Raw genomic sequence first — 22,895 nt, 5'->3', positions numbered from 1 at the left:
ATCAACATCCAGTTGAGTTTGTCACCTTATTTTCTCTCTATTCTTCCATTTGCATATTACTTTGTCCTTGCTATCTGGCTCTGAAGAGTAGTTTCCTATTCTGTTTTCAAGATCCTATCAAACAGACTGAGGGTTTTCGTTTAGATTTTAAGTGGGGCAGCATTCCTTACCTAGGTGTTGACAATGAAAATGAGGGGAAAAAGGAGAAAAATAAGAATTAAGGGAGGCTGACATTACTTCTGTGAAAGCATACCCACTACATGTGAGACCCGTCCTTTGATGTCTTTGTTCAAGTAATAAGAATAGTTTATCAGTTTGCTAACTTTGTGCTACCACCTTAGGTTATTAATACTAGTGTTACAATAAAACCGAAGTTTCCGTTGCCTCATCATCCAATCATACACTACCTTACCATGCCAGAAGAATATCTTTTCCACACTCCAGGAATGGGAGAAAACTTTATGTATAGGTGAAACAGAGGGAAGAATGGTAATTAAGCAAAACAAAAAAACCATGTTGCAGTATTCACATGGACACATTCTTAAAATTGTTCTTCTTGCTTTAAATCAACGAATAAACCAGGGCATCTATATAATATTTTGGGAAGTATGTGCAAATAATTTCCGTGAACTTCTTCTTCTAAAACCTGCTGTTTCTGTACAGAACCATTTAGACTTACCTTGTGGAATTAACTCTGATGTTTATCAAGTTAACACAGTTCACATAGGTCACTCCCAGAGTAATGCCTATTTATTTCCATGGAACCTACTGCAGATAAGAAGAGCACAACAACACTGATAGACCAAATTTTCAGATGCAGTGCATTATTTTTCAACATATTCAGCACCATTAGCTTTGCATTCATTAGCTGTGCAAGGTTACAATGGTGTCAAATTTGCCCAGCAATACTATTTTCTTTCAGCACAGTATGTCATGTTAAGTGTAATCCACGAACTCAGAATTTCTACTTCAAACTTTCTAGTATGGCTGTAGACCTCTAGAATTTCAGGTGTAAATGCTTATCTTTTAATGCTTTAAATGCTTTTAAAAAGATTCATCTTCATAAAATATCTTTCCTAATATTTTAATATGTATATAGCTTGTGTATACACAAACAGTTTATTTATATATAAACCAAAATTAGCTGTGGAGATTTAGTAAATGATAATGCTGGACTATGTCAAGAAATTGTTCTGTTTTGTAAAAATCTAGATGCATTTTTTTTTAATTTCTGTAGGTGGAACAACTATATGCGAATTCTGTCATCACTCTGTCCAACACTTGCATCACATTATAACCCAGAAAAAGCTTAGTGCCCTATTTCCATTAGTTTTGGTAACTTATTTTGGCTGCTGTATAGTCCAAATCGAGCAAAGAGTCCCAGCATTTAATTTTAAAATTTATGTGCTCTGAAAAATTGTATAAGGCAAGAAATATTCTCTCACATTTATGCTCTAGCTCAGATTTACATTTTTAGAGCTTCCATCAGCTTTGGCTAAATGAAGACTAGTTTGATCCAACTTCTGAAGCTGGGAATTCAGCCAAGACTCTGGTAGTCAGAGATCTGTGAAAGCGTGGTGCTGCTCTATTACCTGAAACTTTTGGCCTTATTTTCAACATTTTTATGCACTCTTTTTGTTTTCTGTGTATAAGGCTCAGATACTCTTTTTCTTTAAGGTTGGAATTCAATACTAGTTTTTGCTTAGCATCTTTTGCACATCACCAAATGCTTTATGAAGCAGTTCCCCAAGTTCAGCCTCCCTGGCTCTGGGGATATGTCAACGAACAAGTCGTGGAGTTGGCTTTACTATGAGTATTCCCATCAATTCTGAGTTTTCACCTTGATTAATGAAACAACTCTGAACTTTTTTAAAATGTTGATGCTTAGAAGGAATAGCCTTTATTTCATCCTATCAGTTTTTTCAGCACTTGAACGTTGACTTTGAGCACACAGACAAATGCATATAATTTGCAGGCATGCACCTGAGCATTAAGACTCGGCTCCAATCAATCAAAGTTAAAATGGTGCAGTTTTGCCACAAATAAAATGTAGTGAATCGGTATCTCTGGATGAAGTCTATCGCAACGTAACCACTGAAGTTATCAAGTACAATACATTATAAAAACACATAAATATCAGGGCTGCTCCGAAAGTAGTGATTCTTCCTATTTTATTATGCTGGCCCACAGTGTCAGAGGCAGATGGTGGTAAAGCAGTAGAGGCTGAACTTTCCTGCCAGTTTTGGTATCTGTTGTAGTTTTCATGTAAATAAATAGAAGTCATTACTTCTGGAGTGACCTATGTGCATTGTTAGGGAAGGTTTCAAATTTGAAAGTTGCATATCTGTTCTCCTATTTAGGTATATTTTCTGAGAATTTCTTCCTAGGTTCATAGCATAAAGTATTTCAGAAATAATTTGGAAGCTAAAAAAAAAAAAAAAAAAAAAAAAAAGCAATGTGTTCATATATACAACTTAAGAAAAGAAGAAGCATTCCAGGTAGAGTTACCAATATAGATATAATGATACAGAGGAGACAGAATTTGTTTTTATTCTTTTGGATAAGGTGTTGATTTATTTGTTTACAATTAGCTGAAATTGAAATCATCACAAGATAAAGCTCTATCTGCAAGAACATGTGGAAACATTTATAATTTGAAGATTTGGTAATTGTCCTTTAAGTCTTTTAGGAAAACATCTAAAATAAAAGGTTCATTGCAAAGCAAATTAAAAAATTACAAGAACCCTGTGCTACCTTTATATTCTTCCAAATGAAGTAGAATTAAAGGCTGTGCTGTTACTTATAATTACAACATAGTTATTTCAATAAAAACAAAGAATTTGGAGAAAATTAGGATGATGGTGCTTTGCTTTCTCATATAAGTATATTGTATACATATACATATTATATATGTATATAAGTAAATTTTCATCCGTTATTCTCTAGCAGTGAACTTTCTACCAGTGGAATAAGTCCAAAAATGAATATTTTTGAAGTATAGTATTTGTATAGTACTTGTGTAAAAATGTGGACTTTTTTTTTTTTTTTCTTGAGGTGGGGGGCAGGGGGAAGGATGACGATGGTAAGAGGAGGTTATTTTTGTTTGTTTTCTTTGGGCTTTTGGTGGAGTTTTTTCATCTCCCAGTTCTAAGACTTGGGACTTAGAGATTCCAAACCTATAAATTCTGTGTCAGGAAGGGCTGTCTCTTTTCTAGAGATTAGATGCACTTTTATACACTCAAAAAAACTCCAGTGCCTCCCACTTAGTACCTATTTCTTCTCATTCCTATCAATGCTCTTTTTTAGGGAAGAGAAAGGAAATTAGAGGTATGGGGTGTAGGGAACTCTTGACCCTCTTTGAAACACAAGACATAAATTGAACTCAAATGACTTTGCCAATTTGTTGCAAATGTTTTCAGCTAATTCTCCAAGGCTTTTCCCTTGACACCAGAAGAACTTCCCACCTTTTTTTTGGTTCACTCCATTGCAAGTGGCCTACATCACATCCGTATGCTTCAGCTTGACAGGTCACAGAAAGTATACACGAGCCTTTCACCTCCATCTGCCCCTCCACTCGACTTCCTCTAAGCAATATTGGCTTCTGCAGCTAAAAACTGCTTTTCACATATAATGAAATTCACAAGTGCATTGGAGGAAATGTGTTTTTTTTTTTTTCTGCCCCCACAATTTCAATAGCAGTTTATTCCTTTAAAAAGCAAATTGCAGAAGGGAATAACTTTGAAAGCAAACTGGAAATATAAAGACAGGAAATGAGTCTGTGACTGTATAACTGAGTTCATAAATGGGTCCTTTTTTGGTATGAAACTGGGCTTTTAGAGTAGAAAAATCACCTACTTAACAAAACCATTCTCTGTTTCAGCACTGCAGGAGCATGAAATAAATCCATGTTTCTTTCTAATATATCATTCAGTCTATCAAACTATTTCCAAATGACCGAAGTTCTAGCAGTGCAGCAGAAGGTCCTGTACCTCTGCTAAGATTGTGGATTTTTAATATAATCCTTTGAATTTCCTTGTTCATTGTGGTTTACAAAGACGGTTATAAAGCCTTAATCTGGAGGTGAGATGAGAGCATATTGTGTCTCAGGTCATGAGCTACAGACACCCTGACCTCCTACAGAGGTCGGTTTTTTGTTTTGTTTTGTGTAAGGATTTCTGAATTTTAATTCAAAGATATACCTTAGAGTAAGTCTTAGAACATCTGTAGAAACCTCTTCTATGTTAACAGTTGTTCAAAATTATCAGGATCAGTCCTTGTTACTTAGCATCAAAATTATTTTTTAACATTTCAAGATAAAAAAAATATCACGCCTACTCTCTTTAGGGTGGCACAAAACCATCATAAATTTTTGGTTTGTCTCTGGTTTGACCCCATCTCCCATGTAAAAATATTAGTAATTAGTTGTTTGTTTTTTCCTCCTCCCTTTCCAGACTGAGTAAAAACATGGCAGGATTTACGCTGAATTCACTAGAAAGAACCTTTCCTTTCCTCCAGGATTTGCTTTTTTTTTTTTTTTTTTTTTTATTTTATTTTTCTTTTTGTCTTATTGAAAAGCTCTACTGTTTTCTATTTTACTTTTTGTTCTTGTTTAAACTTTAAGATGAGATGCTCATATACCTTTTCTTAGTCTGCTGCTTCATCAGTTTCTTACTACTTCATAACAACTTTTCTTTAAACTCAGGGGTTTGAGGAGAAAGAAATTTTGCAAATGCTTTTTCTGCTAAACCTAGAAAAAATCTAGGCGTCTTTTGCAGATTTGGGTTACCACAGATTGTATTGTGCATCCCAAGGTGAAAGTACTGCAAAGCATATGTACCTTGTAAGCAAGTGAAGGATAAAGGCAGCAATTATTGTGCATGTGAAGATTAGGGCTAGATTGTGGCTACAGTTTAAAAGAAGAGATTGTAAAGAATGAGAGGGAGAATGATGAACTATTGATTTTGTGTGGGTGAGATTAGCACCTATAATGAGGACAAGTTCAGATATTCTGCTATCAGTAGAACTATCTTCATGCTTTAGAATATGTTGGATTTTTTTTCTCTTTAGAAAGTTAAGTGTTCTAAAATGTACTTTGTTGCAACAGCATAAAGGAATCTTGATATTACCTTAAGGTATGTGAAGTGTAGGATGTGAACATAAAATGTAAGATGACTGATAAGATGACTCAGTTTCTTTGTGTTTTGTTTATTTGCTTATTTTAATCTTACAGATATGAAACAGGGAACAATAATGGGATTTTCATGACTAGCACTGTGATTTCAAATCATTGTTAGCTACTAAGAAAGAAGCTACAGAAAAAAAGTTGTGTGGGAGAGAATGTGGAGGCGGGTGTTAATAATTTTTCTTTGTTATATTTTTTAAATGCAAAAGATGGCACACTGAGTCATATTATACTAGGTATCTGAAAATGGCAGATCAAAAAAGCATATTTGATGTGGCTTTTAATTCTGGTCAGTAAAACCTGTGAAGCTATCATATTTCTTCCACTTTTCATTTTGCTTTTACAGGCATTTTTGTCCGTCTACCATGTTGTAATGTAGGTTTTCCCCTCTCTTTGGATAGGCAGTGTAGGAATGGTATTTTCATTATTCTTTTAAATGGGAGATTTGAGAATTGTCTTCATTGACAGATGAATTATATTTTTAAAGAAAAATCTTTTAAAGAAAAATTTATTTAAATATAACTCTTTATGTTGTTTTAGGAAAAATATACCTTCTAGTATAAAATAGAATAGACTGACAGTATCTTAAACTTATTTAAATATTATATTCTTTTCTGTCTATATGGAGGCAGTTTCTTTTTTAAATTCTGAACCAAATTCCCCCATGTTACACTCATACAATTCAGTGTAGTGAATGCAAAATAGAGCTTCTAGAATACATTTTGCATTCACAATTAAGTTATGTTTACTACCTCATCATTACCTCAGGCTACAGAAATTAGCACTGTTTAAAATTAATTAGTCACTCTACATCCAATCTTAGCCATATTTATAGCATTAAATTTTTTAGTGGTTTGCAAAACTCAGTCTCCTTGAAGTTGATTGACATCTTTTCATTACATCAGATGTTGGCTCATATTTATTGTTAATAAGTGCTTGTGCTCAATTATGACTTTGAATTTTGTGTCTTTTTTGGATTTATTTTATTTTACTTTTTTATTTATTTGTTTGTTTATTTATTTATTTTGCTAGGAGAGGTTGTTTGTTTGTTTCCCTCAGCATTTATCTCTGAAATGAAAGATAACTTTTAGGTATATGACCATATATGTATAGTATATTTTTGGATGCTGGAGTAATCTGTATAAGTGTCACTGCTTTCTAAAGTACTGGTTCCCTTCTCCATTTAAAGAAAAATAGCTCAAAGTTATCATAATGCCTTTCCACAAGACCTTTTTTTATTAGTTGTCTAAAGATACTTAAATGTGTTAACGTACAGAATATCTTTGAAATATTTTTACAGAGGAACTTAAGAATCTTACTACTTTTCATGCAATTCCATCCAATATCTTCACTTGCATGTGTAGTTAAACTGAACTTACTGCTGTGAGGACACCTGTACCTAAGCTCAGCAGCTGCTCAGCTGGGGAAGTGGCTAAGGCACCAGCATTTCTGCTTCTAAATACATTACAGCCAAATCAGATACAGCATACAGAAGGTATCCTTCAGTACAGGGAATCTCCTCCAATTTTAAGTTTAAAATTCAAGGTATTTTTTAAGGTATTCAGATTGCAAGGAGAGTTCGGAGTTGAATTAAGAAAATTAGGAAAGAGGTTCCTTTGTTCTACTGTCTCTGAGAGGAAGTCTTAAGTCTCCTGTTACGCAGTTTAGATGGCTCTCACCTCTGCCTGTTTTTATGAACTGTGTTTTTGGGTACTTTTAGACTTTCTTTGTTTTTTTATGAAACCTGAGCATCTCAGGCACAATATCTGAAAGTGTAAGTGGCTTAAAGTTTTTGGCTTCCCGTATCTGTTGCTGTCCATGACAGTTAGAATTCTGCTATTTTAAAAATGAAAATAATCTATAGAAGATTTCGTAGTCCTTGTAATTGTTTGAGTTCCCTGAGTCACCAGAGAAATGTTCATCTGGCTTTATATATTCTATTCTGTTTCTCTTACTAAAGCATCATATTCCTGGCAGAACTGTACTAACTTCTAACTCAATTAACAAAACTCCCCAGACTAACTGGAATGTTCAAACGTGGATCCCTCCCATAAGCCCTCTTCAGGAATATTATTCCACACCTATCTGCCAGCTTTCTCTTTCTGACCTTCCTGTTGCTGAAGGTCATCCTCAGGAAAGCTTCCAAAAAATTATTGTACATCCCCTTCCCAGACATGAATTATACCCCTCACTCCAGCCTCTGTTCCTTCCCACAGGGAGTGCTGTTCTCTCCATCTAGTAATGCTGTGAACTCCCAGGCTTCAGAACACATACTCTCTCTGTGTATCTTTTACTTGGATACAAGGTAGATAGTTTATCACTATTAATAGATACTAGTAGTGGATAGCATTTTTATGATATTATTATTATATTGTTTTCTTTGAAGTAAAAAATCATCATCGTGCTTAACCTCACTAAGAAAAAGGAATTGTTAATGTACTCAGGAATTTGGTGTGAATATTTGCTGAAAAAGACTGGCAAGAGAATACCTATGAAGGCTGCTCCAGAAGTAATGCCTCTGTTCAGAACAAGCTACATATGTTGAAGAGAAAAAGGATGATGGAAGAACTGAAAGGCTTATTTGGTAATTAATTAATTAGGCGCTGGAATGGCCTGCCCAGGCAGGTGCTGTAGTCGCCGTTCCTGGCAGTGTTCAAGAGGCATCTGGGAGAGTAGCTTGTGGTAGCAGTGGTAGTGGGTGGACAGTTAGACTAGGTGGTCTTGTAGGTCCTTTCCAACCTTGTGATTCTATGATTCTATAATTGGGTTGGGTCTCTATAGAGAAGAATAATTAATTTTAGCCTGAACTTTCAAAGAACCTTTGAAATTTTTGAACTTCATCAAAACAAAAGAATGAAGGCATAATGATCAAAAAGATGAGAATATAACCGGTATTTCTTGAACTATGATTTTTTTTTACTGGATGTGTGTATAACTTTGAAAACAGTTCATAAGACAATGAAGTTACTGTGGCCTTGGGCTTTTCATAAATTACTTTTCAGGACTGGTTAAGAAGTCCCAAGGTTAATACAGTGAATTACAGTTATCTCTAAATTTATTTAATCTGTGAAAAATGCTTGTAGTCAGTCTGAGAGCTTTGCCAGTGATAAGACAAATTACACTAAGTAGAACTCCCCCTTCTCCAACCCCCAGAAATAGTTCTTGTGAAGAAAGTAATTATCTCAAGGATTAGAAATGAGAGAATATGGACTGTGATTATCCTCATGACAGTTTCAGGCAGGAACAGAATGTTTCAGATTAGGTAACTCTTTCTGCAGAGGTCCCTTGCACCATCATCTCTGTTAAGCAGGTGAAGGCAAGTTGCTGGAATCCATTATTTTAGGAGAGGAATATTTTTTGTGTTTGTTTACTCCAATTGGCTGTCTCACTGTGCAGTAACAAGAAATTAAGAAGAGTGTTCAGAAGCTGCTGTTCTCGGTCTCCTGTTACCTCCTTGACTTGTGTCTTCAAGAATGGTGGGACTACAAATGTGAGTCAGTTCAGGGTTTAGCCTAGTGGAACAGTTTCACAAGACAGAAAAGAAATTTTCTCTAGTTTACTAGTCCTTCTGGTTACTTTCATACATTCTAAATCTATCATCTGCTTCAAATTTTGCATCTGCTTATGTGCACGTAGCTGAATCTTAAAGAATTGCAGATGTATGTGTATTTCTGAGAAAGACATGCCTATCATTTCTCTTTGTGGTAAATAGTCTTTCAAATATTCTTCATATACATACTTTTCTTCGTGGAAAAATTTCCTATTTTATTAGAGTGGTTCTTAATTCAAGCTCATTCATGATTGTTGCATTGATTATTAGTTAAATTGTCCTATAAATTGCAGCTACTAAGAAAAATTCTGTGCGTATGGTACTTATGTACCTCCTTACGTGGAAAAGAAAGTAGACCTGTAGTCTATTTTCTTACAAGTAAACCTCTTGGCTGTAAAGGGTTATTCGGTTTTCTAACATTATAAGGAAAGTTCATATTTAAATTCATATTTGTTCTTTCGTTATTCATTGTTGCATATTTCTGATTTATTTTTTCTTTTAAATGAACTCTGCTGTCATGGCTGATTCCTACACGTAATGAAGTAATGTAGTAAGTGAAAAGATGCAAGGGAAGAAAAGGGAGGTGAAAGAATTATCAGTATTGAGAAATGAAAGACAAAACCTATATGTATATCACAATCTTAGGACTAATATCATCTTCACATATTACAAATACCTGCATGAAATTTCATGCCACTATTTTTCATTTTTAGAGTTGAATGCAGTCATTACCTCATTTATACTTTTATCTTTGGGAGCAAAAATGCCATACCAGTATTCTTTATGTACCAATCAGTAATGAAGTTTGAATTTAGACTTTATCTAAACTTTAGGTTAACATTATTTTACTCAGGTCATTAAAGTAGATTTGAATTGAAATGGAATGAAGTGCACCACAAAGCTTTTCAGCTACTGAGGCATGTGTAAAGCGAGATGAAGACAATAGCAACAAATACACTGGGGCTAATTGTATGCACCTCTAACTTTCAGCAGATGTGTTGGCCTCTTGTATGTATCTTTTGTACTCTTGCTTTTTCAGACAAACTACCTAATCAGTTTGCCTCAATCCGGCTACCTTCTTTCCATGGAATTTTGAGGGATTTGCTGTTCTTAAACATTGGTAATACAGGAATGAATATGTTTGCTTTTCTCAGGGATCATCTCACATACTGTGATAGCAGTTTCTTTTTGATACTTCTGCTCGTAATGGTATGGTCACTCTGATTTATACTTTAATTCTCCAGTTAAAGTATACGGGAGTTCACTCACATTTGATATACAGGAGAATATATTCATTGAGGAGAACTTCTCTGTGCACTGTAAGATAATGAGATCCCATATAAGTCACTTCTGGCAGAAATAATACCTATTTCAACATTGTGTAAATGCAAGAATTTGATAATGAATACTGAAATTAACTCATATTATTTTCTTTTTATATTTTCTATAGTATTGTATTTTATTAAGATGAAGAGTGCATCTAAAAATTAAAAAATTAAAGCTAAAAATTAACATAATGTACACTAAAAGATTATTTAAATTGTGAGGGCTACTCCAAAAGTAGTATGTAGTACTTCCTACTTTATTATGTTGGTCCACAGAGTCAGAAGAGATGTTGATGGTATAGCAGTAGGTCTTGAACCTTCCCACCAATAATCCACTACATTTTGTTGCAATGTGACAGATGGCAGCAAAGGGGCAGCCTGACAAAATGGCATTGACATGGGAGTGCGTATGGGACAAAGGTGTTTAACTGAATTCCTCCATGTGGAACAAATTTAATCCACTGAGATTCACTGACACTTGCTGAACATTGATGGAGACTAAATAGTGGATGTGAGCACAGTGAGGCAGTGGGTGATGTGTTCCAGCAGTGGCAGCAGCAGCATAAAAGATGGGCCATACTCTGGATAGTCGTGCGTAACTGTCACACCATGAAATGAAGAGCATTTCAATCAGGTTATCCATGCAAATTGGTGATTATGACCACAAAAATGTGTACAGAGATGAAAATTGGCTTCAATATATGGGAATCAGTGGTGGCAATGTTGGAATATCTCAAACTTTACTCCAAGTGAGTCCCACAGATGCTCACACAGGAACACAAAGAATGGCATATGCAAGTTTATCAGGACCTATTGAACCAATTTAAGGCTGAAAGTGACAGTTTCCTGGATTACATCATTACCAGTGATGAAATGTGATGTAACCACTGCAAGCAGGAGTCAAATAGCAGCCCATGGAGTGGAAACATGAATTTTCCATTGAAGAAACAGTTCAAGACACAGCTCTCAGAGTGTAAAGTGGTGTGCACTGTCTTTTGGAATAGGAAAGGAATGATCCTTCTGGATTTCCTGGAATACAGATAAAGCATCAACTCTGAGTGCTACACTGCAATGCAGAGTAAGCCGAATGTTCAAATTTCCAGGCCCGAAAAGAAGACATCCTTTCTCTTGACATGTGATAATGCCAGGCCCCATGCCTGTTTGAAAGACTGTGGAGCACACTGAAAATCTTGGCTGGATTGTCCTACCTCACGCACCATGTATAATCCATCTGACTCGCATGTATTTGAGCCAATGAAAGGTGAACTGTGTGGGCAACATTTTCTTAGCAATGATATTGTCATAGCAGCTGTGAAACAGTGAGTCACCTTGGCTGGTGGAGATTTTCAAGAGTATGGGATTCAGGCTCTTGCTCATCACTAGTGAAAATGCAGAGCTAATGGTGAAAAATATGTTGAAAAATAGTGTTTTGTAGCTGATAATTTGCCCTGTCAAGTAGTTTTTTTGCTCTCTTTGCAGCTGTTGCTGTTTCCAAAGAAATAAATAGAAGGCATTACTTTTGGAGTGACCTATGCATATTTATTCTTCAATACTGAATGACTTTTTAGAGAGAAAGTAAAGTATCTTTCTTCTGAACTGGAAGGACAAAGACTGCCCTGAATACTATAACTTGCAGCTGTTGAAACAATATGAAAAATTCTGATACACTTTCTCTTAAAAAGTGCTTATCTGTAATGCTTATAATTAGTCAATATCCTTTGAGTCAATTTGTTGAGCTGCTGAGTTGTTGATTTGAATTTCTTTGTTTGCCAGCAAATCAACAGAATGCTGTTTGAGCTGAGAGAAAAAGAGTGAGTCAGTGGGAGAAAAATGACTTCAGTAAATTATCAGTAAAAGCAACAGCTTTCTAACAAATCTTCCATCTGTTCCTGTATTTTATTATCATTTCAGAAGATCCCATGGTGTCAGATGTCAGATTTTATACCACAACCAACCATGATTTGACCTGTTCGGCACTTTCTGAGTGTCAGTGAAACAAAAGCACCAGCAGTTCTTTACAGGAAAACATTACCAGACTTTCTGAAACAAAGGCAGTCCTTGATTTTCTTTCTGTAAATCCCAGTAACTCACTGGGTGAGAATGTGTGCTGTGTGCCGTCTGAGTACGTAACAGAGCTGGCAGCTGGGAGTTGGGTAGCTGTAAGTCTTTGTTAGTGCTGGCTCTGGTCTGCGCCAGTACCGGCACTGCCAGTCCCAACATGATTTAGAAAGTCTTGAAAGGTTGGGGTTACGGAAGCCTGTCTCTAGTTACATCCACTCGGTGTTATGGTAGTAGGTCTCTGTTACGTTATGAACAGGATCATGATCCAGCATCTCTATGGTGCTAGCAGATTGTCCTGATATAACCGTAGAGGGCCAGTACTGTCCTATGGTAGCTGGGTAGTTCTTGAAATACAGTGCAGGGCTGTGCTTGTATGCATCTGCTTCTGGGAATATGTTGTTGTTTTATACTTTTTGCTCTTTTGCACCTGGAATGATGAGTGGACAAGAATCTTGTCTTTTCTTAGGATTAGCAAATAATACATGTTATCCAGGTCAGTGCTGGTTAGTGCTCAGACTGAATATAAATGTGATAAAAATAAACAAAAAGGAGTCATGCTGATAGATGCTTCATTTCTTTTTGGCATCTTAATATAATTTTAACATCTGAAAGAATAGAATTAAACTTGAATTTTAAATGAAAATTCAAATGAAAAAAAAACTAGAGAGGCGTTTGCTAGCTGCTGTCTAATTATTTAATAAACAAAAACAATTAAATTATCTCTCTAATCTACTTCTTGTCACTTGCTAAAATTCTGAGGGGGAAAAATGGCATTTTGAAAACTGATGAGACAGAAAGTTTCATGCCTTAGCTTTATTTTGTTTTTGTTGTCATTCATGTCATTCAATGAAATGAAAAACCAAACCAACCAACTCATATGGAATTTAAAGTGCTTGGGGAAAGATATAAAGATGTTCACACAAGACCATCGAACAGTGTCATCAACTAGATGTACAAATCAGTGAATTGCTGTGTAAGTGTTGGTTTCATCAGCCATTTATATTCAAATCTATGACCACAAAAAAAATAAAGTAATGGATGACACCCAAAGTTTCATTTATCAAAAATGGGTAATTAAATGATCCTTGGATCATTTGAATGAATGATTGGAGGACCCAATCCAGAGAAGTGGTAGGCTGGTATTTGTCAACTTTGTCTTAACAAGAATCTAGCAGCAAAGCTCTATCACTGCATGAGCTCCAGGGCTGGCTGTCCATTTTCTTTTTAGTCCATTATATTTTTTAACACATGAAAAAAAAAAATTACATCAGATCCTAATCTCTTATCAATAGAAGACATTGGTTTTGATTTCAGCTTCCAAACATAAGCGTTATGTTATGATTTTGCTGTCAGCACATGCATTTTATTAAGGGGTGTAACACTAAAACTAGTCAAGAGAGAACATGAAATCAAACAGAAATGCATTCTTCAATGGGGAGATAGGCTACTCTGTTCTTTATTTTTTTTCTAAGCAGTCATTAAAAATCTGGTTCTGAAATCTTAACTTTATCAGTTGCAGATAGGAGAATGGAAATATGTGTGGAGAAACTCTTTTTTGAATGAGTTCCATTTTCCCATAACTCCACTTGAGCCGCATGATAAAATTATCAATGAAATGTCCTAATTTGATCCTTAACCAAAGGGATGTTGTCCTATGAATCATCTGTGTTTGTGGGAGGCAGTGCTGAAGCTAACAGAGCAGGAATGGGACCCAGATGTTTTCTGGGAAGCTAGTTGCACTGTAGGCTGTGTGTATTACCTAACATAGGCAACCATATGGAAGAAAAGGTTGGAAACATCCCATTACAAGTCATATATCACTGAGCTGACAGCCAGGATTTCAGCTTGTTTTTATTTAAATCATAAAAGCAGCTGCTCAGCTGTCCAGCTGTATTAAATTTAACCCTTTTTCTGGCAAATGACTTTTGTTTTATGAAATGGCAGCCAGACTGTTAGATGAGCTTGCACAAAAAGCCAGGTTAGAGGGTCCTGCAGTAACCTGTACCCAGCCAGAAGGACAGCAGTAAGGCAGGCTACATCTGATGTTGGACAATTGTGTAGCCTCACAATACACCTGTGCATTCTTAGTTACCAGTAAGCCCCTTATCCTGGAGAGGTTACATAAAAAAATATATGCATAAAGAGAGAATCTAGATTTTTTTCCTTTTATCTTGCTTATTGCTCAATGAGTGCACACCTTTATAATGAGACAATACTTTGTGTTTTGTAATTATTATTTTTTTTCATTTCTCTCATCACTTTCTGTTTTCTGTTTTTCTTTTCCATTATTATTGCTTCCTTCTTTTCTTAATTTTCCCTTTTTGGGATATTCCGAACTCTGATTCATTGCCTCCTTACTGTACAGTGTTTATTCTTTTCTGTATCTTAAAAATATATATTTTTTTTCTATAGGTTTTATATTTATATATTTTTTTAAAAAAAGAAAAAGCAAAAAAACAAAAACAAAAACAAACAAACAAACAAAAAGCAACAACAACAAAAAAACCCACCAGGAATGAATAAACAAACACTTTGCAGAAAGGCTGTTCCCTTCAGTCGGAAGCAAATTCTGGCCTTCAAATTAATCCTTCTCCACATGTATCTCAAGTAGCTTAATGATTTGTTATTTTTTAGCACTCTTTTGCTAAAGAGACTTTTACTGAAGCCTAACAGTTACAGTTAAGTAACAACCATATAGTAAGTACAGACTTTAATTTCCTGTGCAGAAATCTGTAGAAGAAATATAAGGAGGATCCAGCATAATACCAAACCGGTTTAGTAGTTTCAAAACACTAAAGCATACTAAAATAGTTTGTCTTGTAGTTCTTGCAGGCTGTAATATTTATTTGTATTACATCTACACTGCTCACCTCTACGTCTGTCTACTGTTTTCTTTTCTTTCTTCTGTCAGAGGTTTCTGGAAGTTTTCTTATTTTACATTCTTTATATTGCAGACATAGTCCTTTCAGAATATTTGAGAAGGATTTCCACATTCATAAATCAGAATCTGGAGTGGTATGCTTATGCTAGCAATTAACTAGCTAAGTATTTGATAGAAATATTTACATCCAAATTAATTCTCTCTTCCTTAAACTTAGTGAACGCATAAAGAGCTTGGCAACACTTGCTTTCAGCTAGTACTTTCTTTCACGAGAGAACTGATGTAAATGCAATCACTAATGACTGTAAAAGGGAAACATCACTTCCATTTTTAGGGAACAGAGAAAGGAAGATCTGGCGAACTACAGGCCAGTGAGCCTCACATACATGCCTGGGAAAATCATGGAGCGGATCATCCTGGAAGAAATGTTAAGGCACACGTGAGTTGAGGAGGTGATTCAAGACAGCCAGCACATCTAAACTAAAGGCAGATCATGCCTGACCAAACAGGTGGCCTTCTATGATAGAGTGTTGGCATTGGTGGAGGAGGGGCGATTGGTGTTAACTACTTAGGCTTCTGTAAGGTCTTTGACATGGTCTTGCATGACATCCTTATCTTTAAATTGGAGAGATATGGTCATGAAGATTGGATTTTTCAGTGGATAAAGAATTGGTTGGAAGGTTACAGCCAGAGTGTTGTGGCTGTATGTCCAGGTGGAGGACAGTGATGAGTGATGTCCCACAAAGGGTCCATCCTGGGACAGCTCACTTCAACATCTTTATTGATGACATAGGCAGTGGGGTTGAGTACACTTTTGGCAGGTTTGTGAACAGCACCAAGATGAGCAGGGTAGTTGATACGATAAAAGAGTTGCCATCCAATGGGACCTGGGCAAGCTTGAGAAGTATACTTGTGTGCATCTAAAGATGTTGAATAAGGCCAAGTACAAGATGTTGTACTTGAGTTGAGGCGATCCCAGGTATGCGTGCAGACTGGGAAAATATCTCAGAGAGAGCAGCCCTGCAGGACCTGGAAATCCTGATGAATGAGAAGATGGACACAAGTCAGCAATATGCACTTGCAGCCTCAAAGGCCAGCAGTACCCAGAGCTGCATCAAAAGAGTGGGATAGTAGGTTGAGGGAGGGCATTGCGCCCCTTAACTCTGTGCCTGTGAAGCTCCTCCTGCAGTACTCCATCTAGGCCTTGTGTCCCCAGTGCAAGAAAGATGTGGAGCTATTGAAGTGGCTCCAGAAGAGAGCCACAAAGATCATCAGAGGTCTGAGGCACCTCTCCTATGAAAACAGGCTAAGTGAACTGGGCTTATTCAGCCTGGAAAAGAGAAGGCTCCAAGGAGACTGTTGACTTCCATTATTTAAAGGGAGCTTATAATCAGGAGTGATAGAAACTTTTTACACTGTCTGATAGTGATAGGACAAGGGGAAATGGTTTTAAACTAGAAGAGATTTAGATTAGATTTTAGGAGGGAATTTGTCTTTCAGAGGGAGGTGAGGTGCTGGAACAAATTGTCCAAAGAAATTATGAATGCTTCATCTCTGGAGGTGTTCACAGCCTGAATGGATGAGCCCTTGACAGCCTGATCTAGTGCCTGATATAGTCTGGTAACCCTGCCCATGGCAGGAGGGTTGGAACTAGATAATCTTTGAGGTCCTTTCCAACTCAAGGCATTCTGTGATTCTGTACAGACACCAAGTGCTTAGTAGCAGTATCAAATTCCTGTTGGTTTTGGAAAAGATGTAAAATCAAGAACTTGCATTTTGATAAAACGCAAGAAAAAATGTCCTTACAGGCCTCAGGTGGCAACAAAAAGGTTCACCATGCACAAGTACTATCAAAGACAGCCAAAACACAGCCCTCCTCAAGAAGATGTAATTTATGTAATAACATTCTTTTAATAATTCCATGTAGTTTCTCTACATCTTGAAGATACATTTTTCTTATTATTGTAATATTTTTTTTTTCTCCTGTTTCCCTTTCTATCTCTGTAGCTTATTCTTCTGAAACTTTTAGCCCTACTGAGGCTATCATATTTTTGTGCCTATAACAGATTGTCCATTTTCTGCTAAAGACTACTATTGTGACTTTCCAATATTTTGATCTCTGTTTTGTCTACTCCATACTCACTGTGTAACATAGAGTTTAAATCCATGTTGAATAAGACTAAATTTTTTCTTTCAGATTGTTATTCAGACTTCTGGTATCACATTAACTCCCCACACCAGTGTCCAGCCTAAGGCAAATAAGCATTTTCCTTGCACTTAGTATTAGTAATACTCCACCACTAGTTATAATTACCTCCCAGAAAATTCTGAGGGAGAATTCTTCACTTGTACCTATTCTCCTTTCACTGAAACACTCTTTCTTCCATCTTGCAGCAGTCTTTTCTCTGTGTGTTCAGTAGCATTTGTTCCTTTCTTGAGAATAGCAAGGTTTGCATCTATGAAGAGAGTGATCTGCCTCAGTTCATACCCATTTACTTGATCAGCAAGGCATCTTCAACCAAAATAAGTCTGGAGAATTAAACTTCTTCAGGGAACATATGGAAAAGACTTTTCTGAAATGTTTTACTCTCTGAATATGTCAGTTTTGATGAAAAAAAAGTTTGTTTGTTTTGCAGTTCGGAAAGCAAATGGCATCCTGGGCTCCAAGAGAAGAGGGGTGGCCAGCAGGTACAGGGAGGTGATCGTTCCCCTCTACTCTGCTCTTGTGAGGCCCATCTGGAGGACTGTGTCCAGGTCTGGAGCCCCCAGTACATGAAAGAAACAGAGATGTTGGAGAGGGTCCAGAGGAGAACCACAAAGATGATCAGGGAACTGGAGCACCTCCCCTACAAAGACAGGCTGAGGGAGCTGGTCTTTTTCAGCCAGGAGAGAAGGCTACAGGGTGACCTCATTGCAGCCTTTCAATACCTAAAGGAAGCTGACAAACGGGAGGGGGAATCAACTCTTTCAAGGGTAGATAACAACAGGACAAGGGGAAATGGTTTTATGTTGAGGGAGGGAAGATTTAGGTTGGATGTCAGGGGGAAGTTCTTTACAGAGAGAGTGGTGAGGTGCTGGAACAGGCTGCCCAGAGAGGTTGTGGATGCCCCGTCCCTGGAGGTGTTCAAGGCCAGGTTGGATGGGGCCCTAGACAGCCTGGTCTAGCATTAAATGGAGAGGTTGGTGGCCCTGCATGCAGCAGGGGGGGTTGGAGATTCATGATCCTTGACGTTTCTTCCAACCCTGGCCAATCTGTGATTCTGTGATTCTGTTTTTATGGCTATCATATATTGTCTTCTGACTTTCTGCAAGATGAGTTCTATTTACATTGCTTATGAATAAACATTTTGCCTTAATTTTATATTGGATTTGGATTGACAGTCAATCAAAGAAGCATCAGCTTCTTTTCCTTCCCAAACGTGATATGTTACCTGGGTATGCTCTGCAGGTTGATATATTCCATTTTGAACTTTCATTTTTCCTGTGTTGCAAAATTCTTCAAATCACTGTTGCTCAGCCAAGTAGTGTGCTTTTCCTCACTTGTTTATAGGCTGTTGTGTACAACTAAGCCCTCAGACTAACCACTAATTTCAAGGCACAATTGTTTGATGCCTCATTAGATTTGTTTGTTTTGTATATTTTGCTGGTTATGATTGTCTTGTTTCTTTTTGTTTGTTTGTTTTCTTTTTGGAAAACAATCTACATGGATTACCTACTAGCCTGCTTGACTAGCTTGGCACATCCGAGGCTCTCTGCAGTGCTTCAGCTCGTCAAGGGGCAAAAAGGTCAATTCTTACAGCACAAGAGGCAGCTTGAACTTGTAGCTAATATCTCACCTCAGCAATTCGACCTGATTTTGCCATGAGGTCCTCCAGGTGGCAATGTAGACAAACAGGTCAGAGTGTGTGTTTAAACACACAAAACTGAGAATATCTAAAGTTTAGTTTAGCAAAGCAAGCATTTTCATTATGCTTAATATGAAATAAGATAAAATCATTTGGCAGGGCTGCTGAGTTTATGTAAACGAGTGCTGAGTGTAAAACAAGAAAGACAAATGTGGTTTATGCAATCCCATTAACATTATTAGTTCTGTCATAGCTAAGATTAAGAGATATTTTTAATTTAAAAAAAATCATAATAACAATAATTAAAACTGAAGCCTCTAAAATTAGTCACTGTTGTTTTTTATTATTTGTACTTAATTCTTCACAGTTGTGTATTATGTTTGCTTTTTAGCATGCGAAACATTGCTATCATGATTTCATATTTTATGTACAAATTTGTCAAAGCTAGATGTATGTGTATAGTTACACAAAGTGTACGTGTTTGTGTGTGTATACACAAACATATCTGGCAAGTGGAAGATTTTCCCATACACTTATTCATAAATTTTTACTCACCTCAATGATATAGAAAATACTTAAACAGGATTTTTCCCTATTGAGCTTCAGAGATGTTGCAACTACAGCCAAAAATGAAAGCAAGCTCCCAGTGTTAACCACAGGAACTGACTTAAATGTCTATTAGCTTTTGTGATTATGTGAAAAGGTAATTGTCTTTTGCAGCATGCCAATCTTACGTATCCTCCAAAATAGAGTGCCCACTTGTTAGCATGCCAGTTTGACAAGATTGGTTTAGAGAGAGGAACTTGAGAGAAATTTAACCTTCTCAATAGGAATTAATTACCAGATGCACTTATTTTAATCACCCTGTGAACTTTTTTATTTTCCAGAAAAGAAAGTCCTCTGGAGTTTTATGAAACAATACTTGATTTCTTTTTTATTTTCTTGAAATTTTGTACCTGCTTACACAATTTTATTTTTTTTTCACTTTAATTTGTATTTTTTGCCATGCTGATATACATACCGAAATCTTAAAGGAAGTGTTCCTAATGCACACATTTAATTGTGTCTTCTTCTGATTTCACCACTATGATACTGCTTCAGCTAAGCATTCCACGCATAAACCTACACATTAAATCTTTTGTGATGGATTTCCAGGCCACACAATTATTTACAGACACCACACAAATGCTCCAATGGGTAATTAATTAATTTATGTGAATTGCTAAATATAAAAATTAGTGATGTGAATTACTATAATGCTATGTAATTTATAACATTTTCCTCCCAGAAAATTCCAAAGCAATTTCTAGGCTACACTAGCTGCTTCAGATACTTCAGTGTAGAAAATATATTTCTATTCTGAAATGTACCACTAGATTTTATCCAGAGCATGAAGAGAAAAAGCCAGCTCTGACAACCCGGTATTTGAGGATCTGTAATTCCATTCTATGTCTGCTTCTAAGTGTATGATAATGGCTTCCCTGGTCTTTCTGTTGTATATAATTATTGAAGATATTGTAATTCTTTTGCAGATTAAAGTTTAGCAAAGCATTTTGGAAAATATTTTTAGGGTTTTTTTATATTCTGTGAGTTTTTCTGGAAAAAAATATTTATATAGTTTCTTATCATTTTCGGAACTGAACTTGATGATTTAGAAAGTTCTTCAATAGAGTAAGAATGAAATTATGAGTATTGTATTTCTTTTATAATGAAGAGGTTTTATAAATTTGGTCTCCAAAGAGCCTGTATTTTTTCATTTCCACCTTTGTGAGGTTATTATGGGATATTTACCAACATACAGCCAGTTCCAAGAGTGCTGCTGACATCTTTGGTTTTTAATTTAGAGAAGATACTACAGACTTGTTATATGAGTAAATAGACCACCTCATGCCACTTTGCTTCAATGAGGCAATTTTTGATTCTTGTTGAATGGAGACATAAGTTTGACCTAGTGATGGCATATTGCAGGTCTTATCCTTTCTCTGTAAGCCCTTTAAGATTTTCTAATCCCTGAACTAGTCTTCCCGCTTGAGGGAGTTCTGTGCTAGAGTGGTTTGCCTGTTCTTGAGAAATTCAAGACTTGCTCCATGTTTATACCAAAGACTGTTCGCGGATAAGAAGGCTGCAAATGTCTATTTGATTATTTCAACTGGAGAATCAGGGTGGTCTTCTTAAAAGTTTAAGCATATGATTAATGTAGATATAATAGAAAACTGAGTTAATAGTATGATGAAGACACATCAAATATTTGCAATATGGCATGACTGAACTTTAGGAAAAGCAGAATCCATAAGAAAATAGCTAAATAATTTTGATTCATAAATCTATTTTGAGTTTATTCTATTTCCATAAAATCTATATATGACTTGAAATACACTGAATAAATTATGTCTTCTGAAAATGAATCTAAGTATGCCTCACAGAAATGTGGCAAACCTTTCCATGGCTGAACCATGACAGTGCCAAACTGCAAACATTTTCAAATGCATTTTTTTAATATGAAAAGAGGAAAATAGAATTGATTTGAATTCATAAATTCTTGTCTGTAATAAACTCATCATATGAGTCCTGTACAAGAGCTTCAGAACCTTTTGACAGAATAATGATAAATATATGTTTGGCCTAATTTCCCAGTTACAGGTACGCTCCATACTTCATATTTGTTTCCTTTTTAATCAACCACACCTTTTACTTAAATCTGTAGGTTGTTTGTTTCTTTGTTTGTTTGTTTTACATTATCAGGATAAAACTTTTAATTTGTTCTTTAAATGAATATATCTGAGTGCGATGCTTCATAGAAGGAATATGGTACTGAAGGGAGGAAATAATTAGTATAGGTCTGATATTGTTTGCATAGTTTTTTAACAATTTCTATAGTGAAAAAAAAAAAAAACACACAGTATCAGTTTTGTTAAAGATGTATAAATGTTATTTCTTTAACTCTCCAATTCTTCTACTGATCATATTTCAGTACCAAATACAAACAAATACAGGAATCTTCAGATTGAATTAATTCAACAAACCATTGGACACAGACAATTGCAAAAATGTGTAAAATGTATTTTCCATTTTATAATTATTTCTAGTCTTTACTGTGCATGTGTGTGGGAGAAGAACGTTATTATAAACCCTGTCATGGCTTGTTTTAGGATGTTTATGTAATTCTGTACCTTTGCCACAGGCTACTATGGAAGATGACAGTCCAATTCAGTCTGAGTGCCAACACCATGCTACAGTTTACCAATATCACAGTATGGGTTATGACCCATAGCACAGTTAAGTATGTTGATCCAGGACAGAGTTCCTTGGTCTAGATCAGAAACCATGGATCAGAGTCAGTGGTTCCCCCAGAAAGCTATTCACACAGCTAGAACAAACCTATACATTTAAATTATTTCACTGTGTGGGCTTAGCAAATGAAAACTTGTGTTTCTTCCTTTAAAAATACATCTGTGTCCACACATGTTAGTTCTTTTTCACATTTCTCCTTTTTTTTTTTTTTTTTTTTTTTTTTTTTCCTGAATACATTTACATAGCACAACAGCCTATGGTAATCCTGATTATATACTAATCTGTGGATAGCTCATCTATTTCTTTTAATGTTGTTAGTGGAATCTAGAGGTGCTTTAATTTTATGAACCAATTAGTTTCTCTTTTATTCCAAAAATTGTGTTATAATAACTTCTGAACATGTTATTATAATATCAGTAGTAAATCCCTTTGGATATAGACTAATCTTCCTTCAGGATCTGACAATAATTGCTTTAACAATCGGGATATGACTCAGATGCTATACTCCAAATTGTCTGTAATAACCTCTCCTCGGGTCCTATTATCTGTCATCACTATAGATGCGCCTATACGTTTTCTATAAGATTATCTTGTTGCTAAGCTATTTTACCCATCTGGACATCATTTGTTTTATGATGCAATATTTGTTCTCATAGCAGATAAAAAAAAGTGGATTTCTCTCAGTCTTTCAGGTTTTATCCTGTATTTTTTATGTGAATATTCCTGTAGATTTCAGTAATACTACTATTGTGAGTAAAAG

At 35.9% G+C, this 22,895-nt stretch overlaps 1 protein-coding gene across 9 annotated transcripts in view; it reads left to right on the top strand.

The window, feature by feature from the left end:
* AGMO (alkylglycerol monooxygenase) overlaps positions 1-22,895 on the top strand; it is a 179,190-nt gene that overhangs the window by 139,545 nt on the left and 16,750 nt on the right. For 2 of the 9 annotated variants that reach the window (XM_052695400.1, XM_052695402.1), the window contains exon 13: positions 22,828-22,884. The exons of 6 other annotated variants lie outside the window; for them this stretch is intronic. In XM_052695400.1, the coding sequence (XP_052551360.1) occupies positions 22,828-22,884 (57 nt within the window). Of the gene's footprint in view, positions 1-9,771; positions 9,844-22,827; positions 22,885-22,895 lie in introns of those variants that run through there. One more of the 9 variants, XM_052695404.1, reaches the window with a different exon arrangement.

This window comes from Tympanuchus pallidicinctus, unplaced genomic scaffold (genome assembly GCF_026119805.1).
Source record: "Tympanuchus pallidicinctus isolate F22 unplaced genomic scaffold, pur_lepc_1.0 scaffold3, whole genome shotgun sequence".
Classification (NCBI taxonomy): Eukaryota; Metazoa; Chordata; class Aves; order Galliformes; family Phasianidae; genus Tympanuchus; species Tympanuchus pallidicinctus.
The sequence above is the reverse complement of the archived record's forward strand: the minus strand, read 5'-3'. Positions and strand labels throughout refer to the sequence as shown.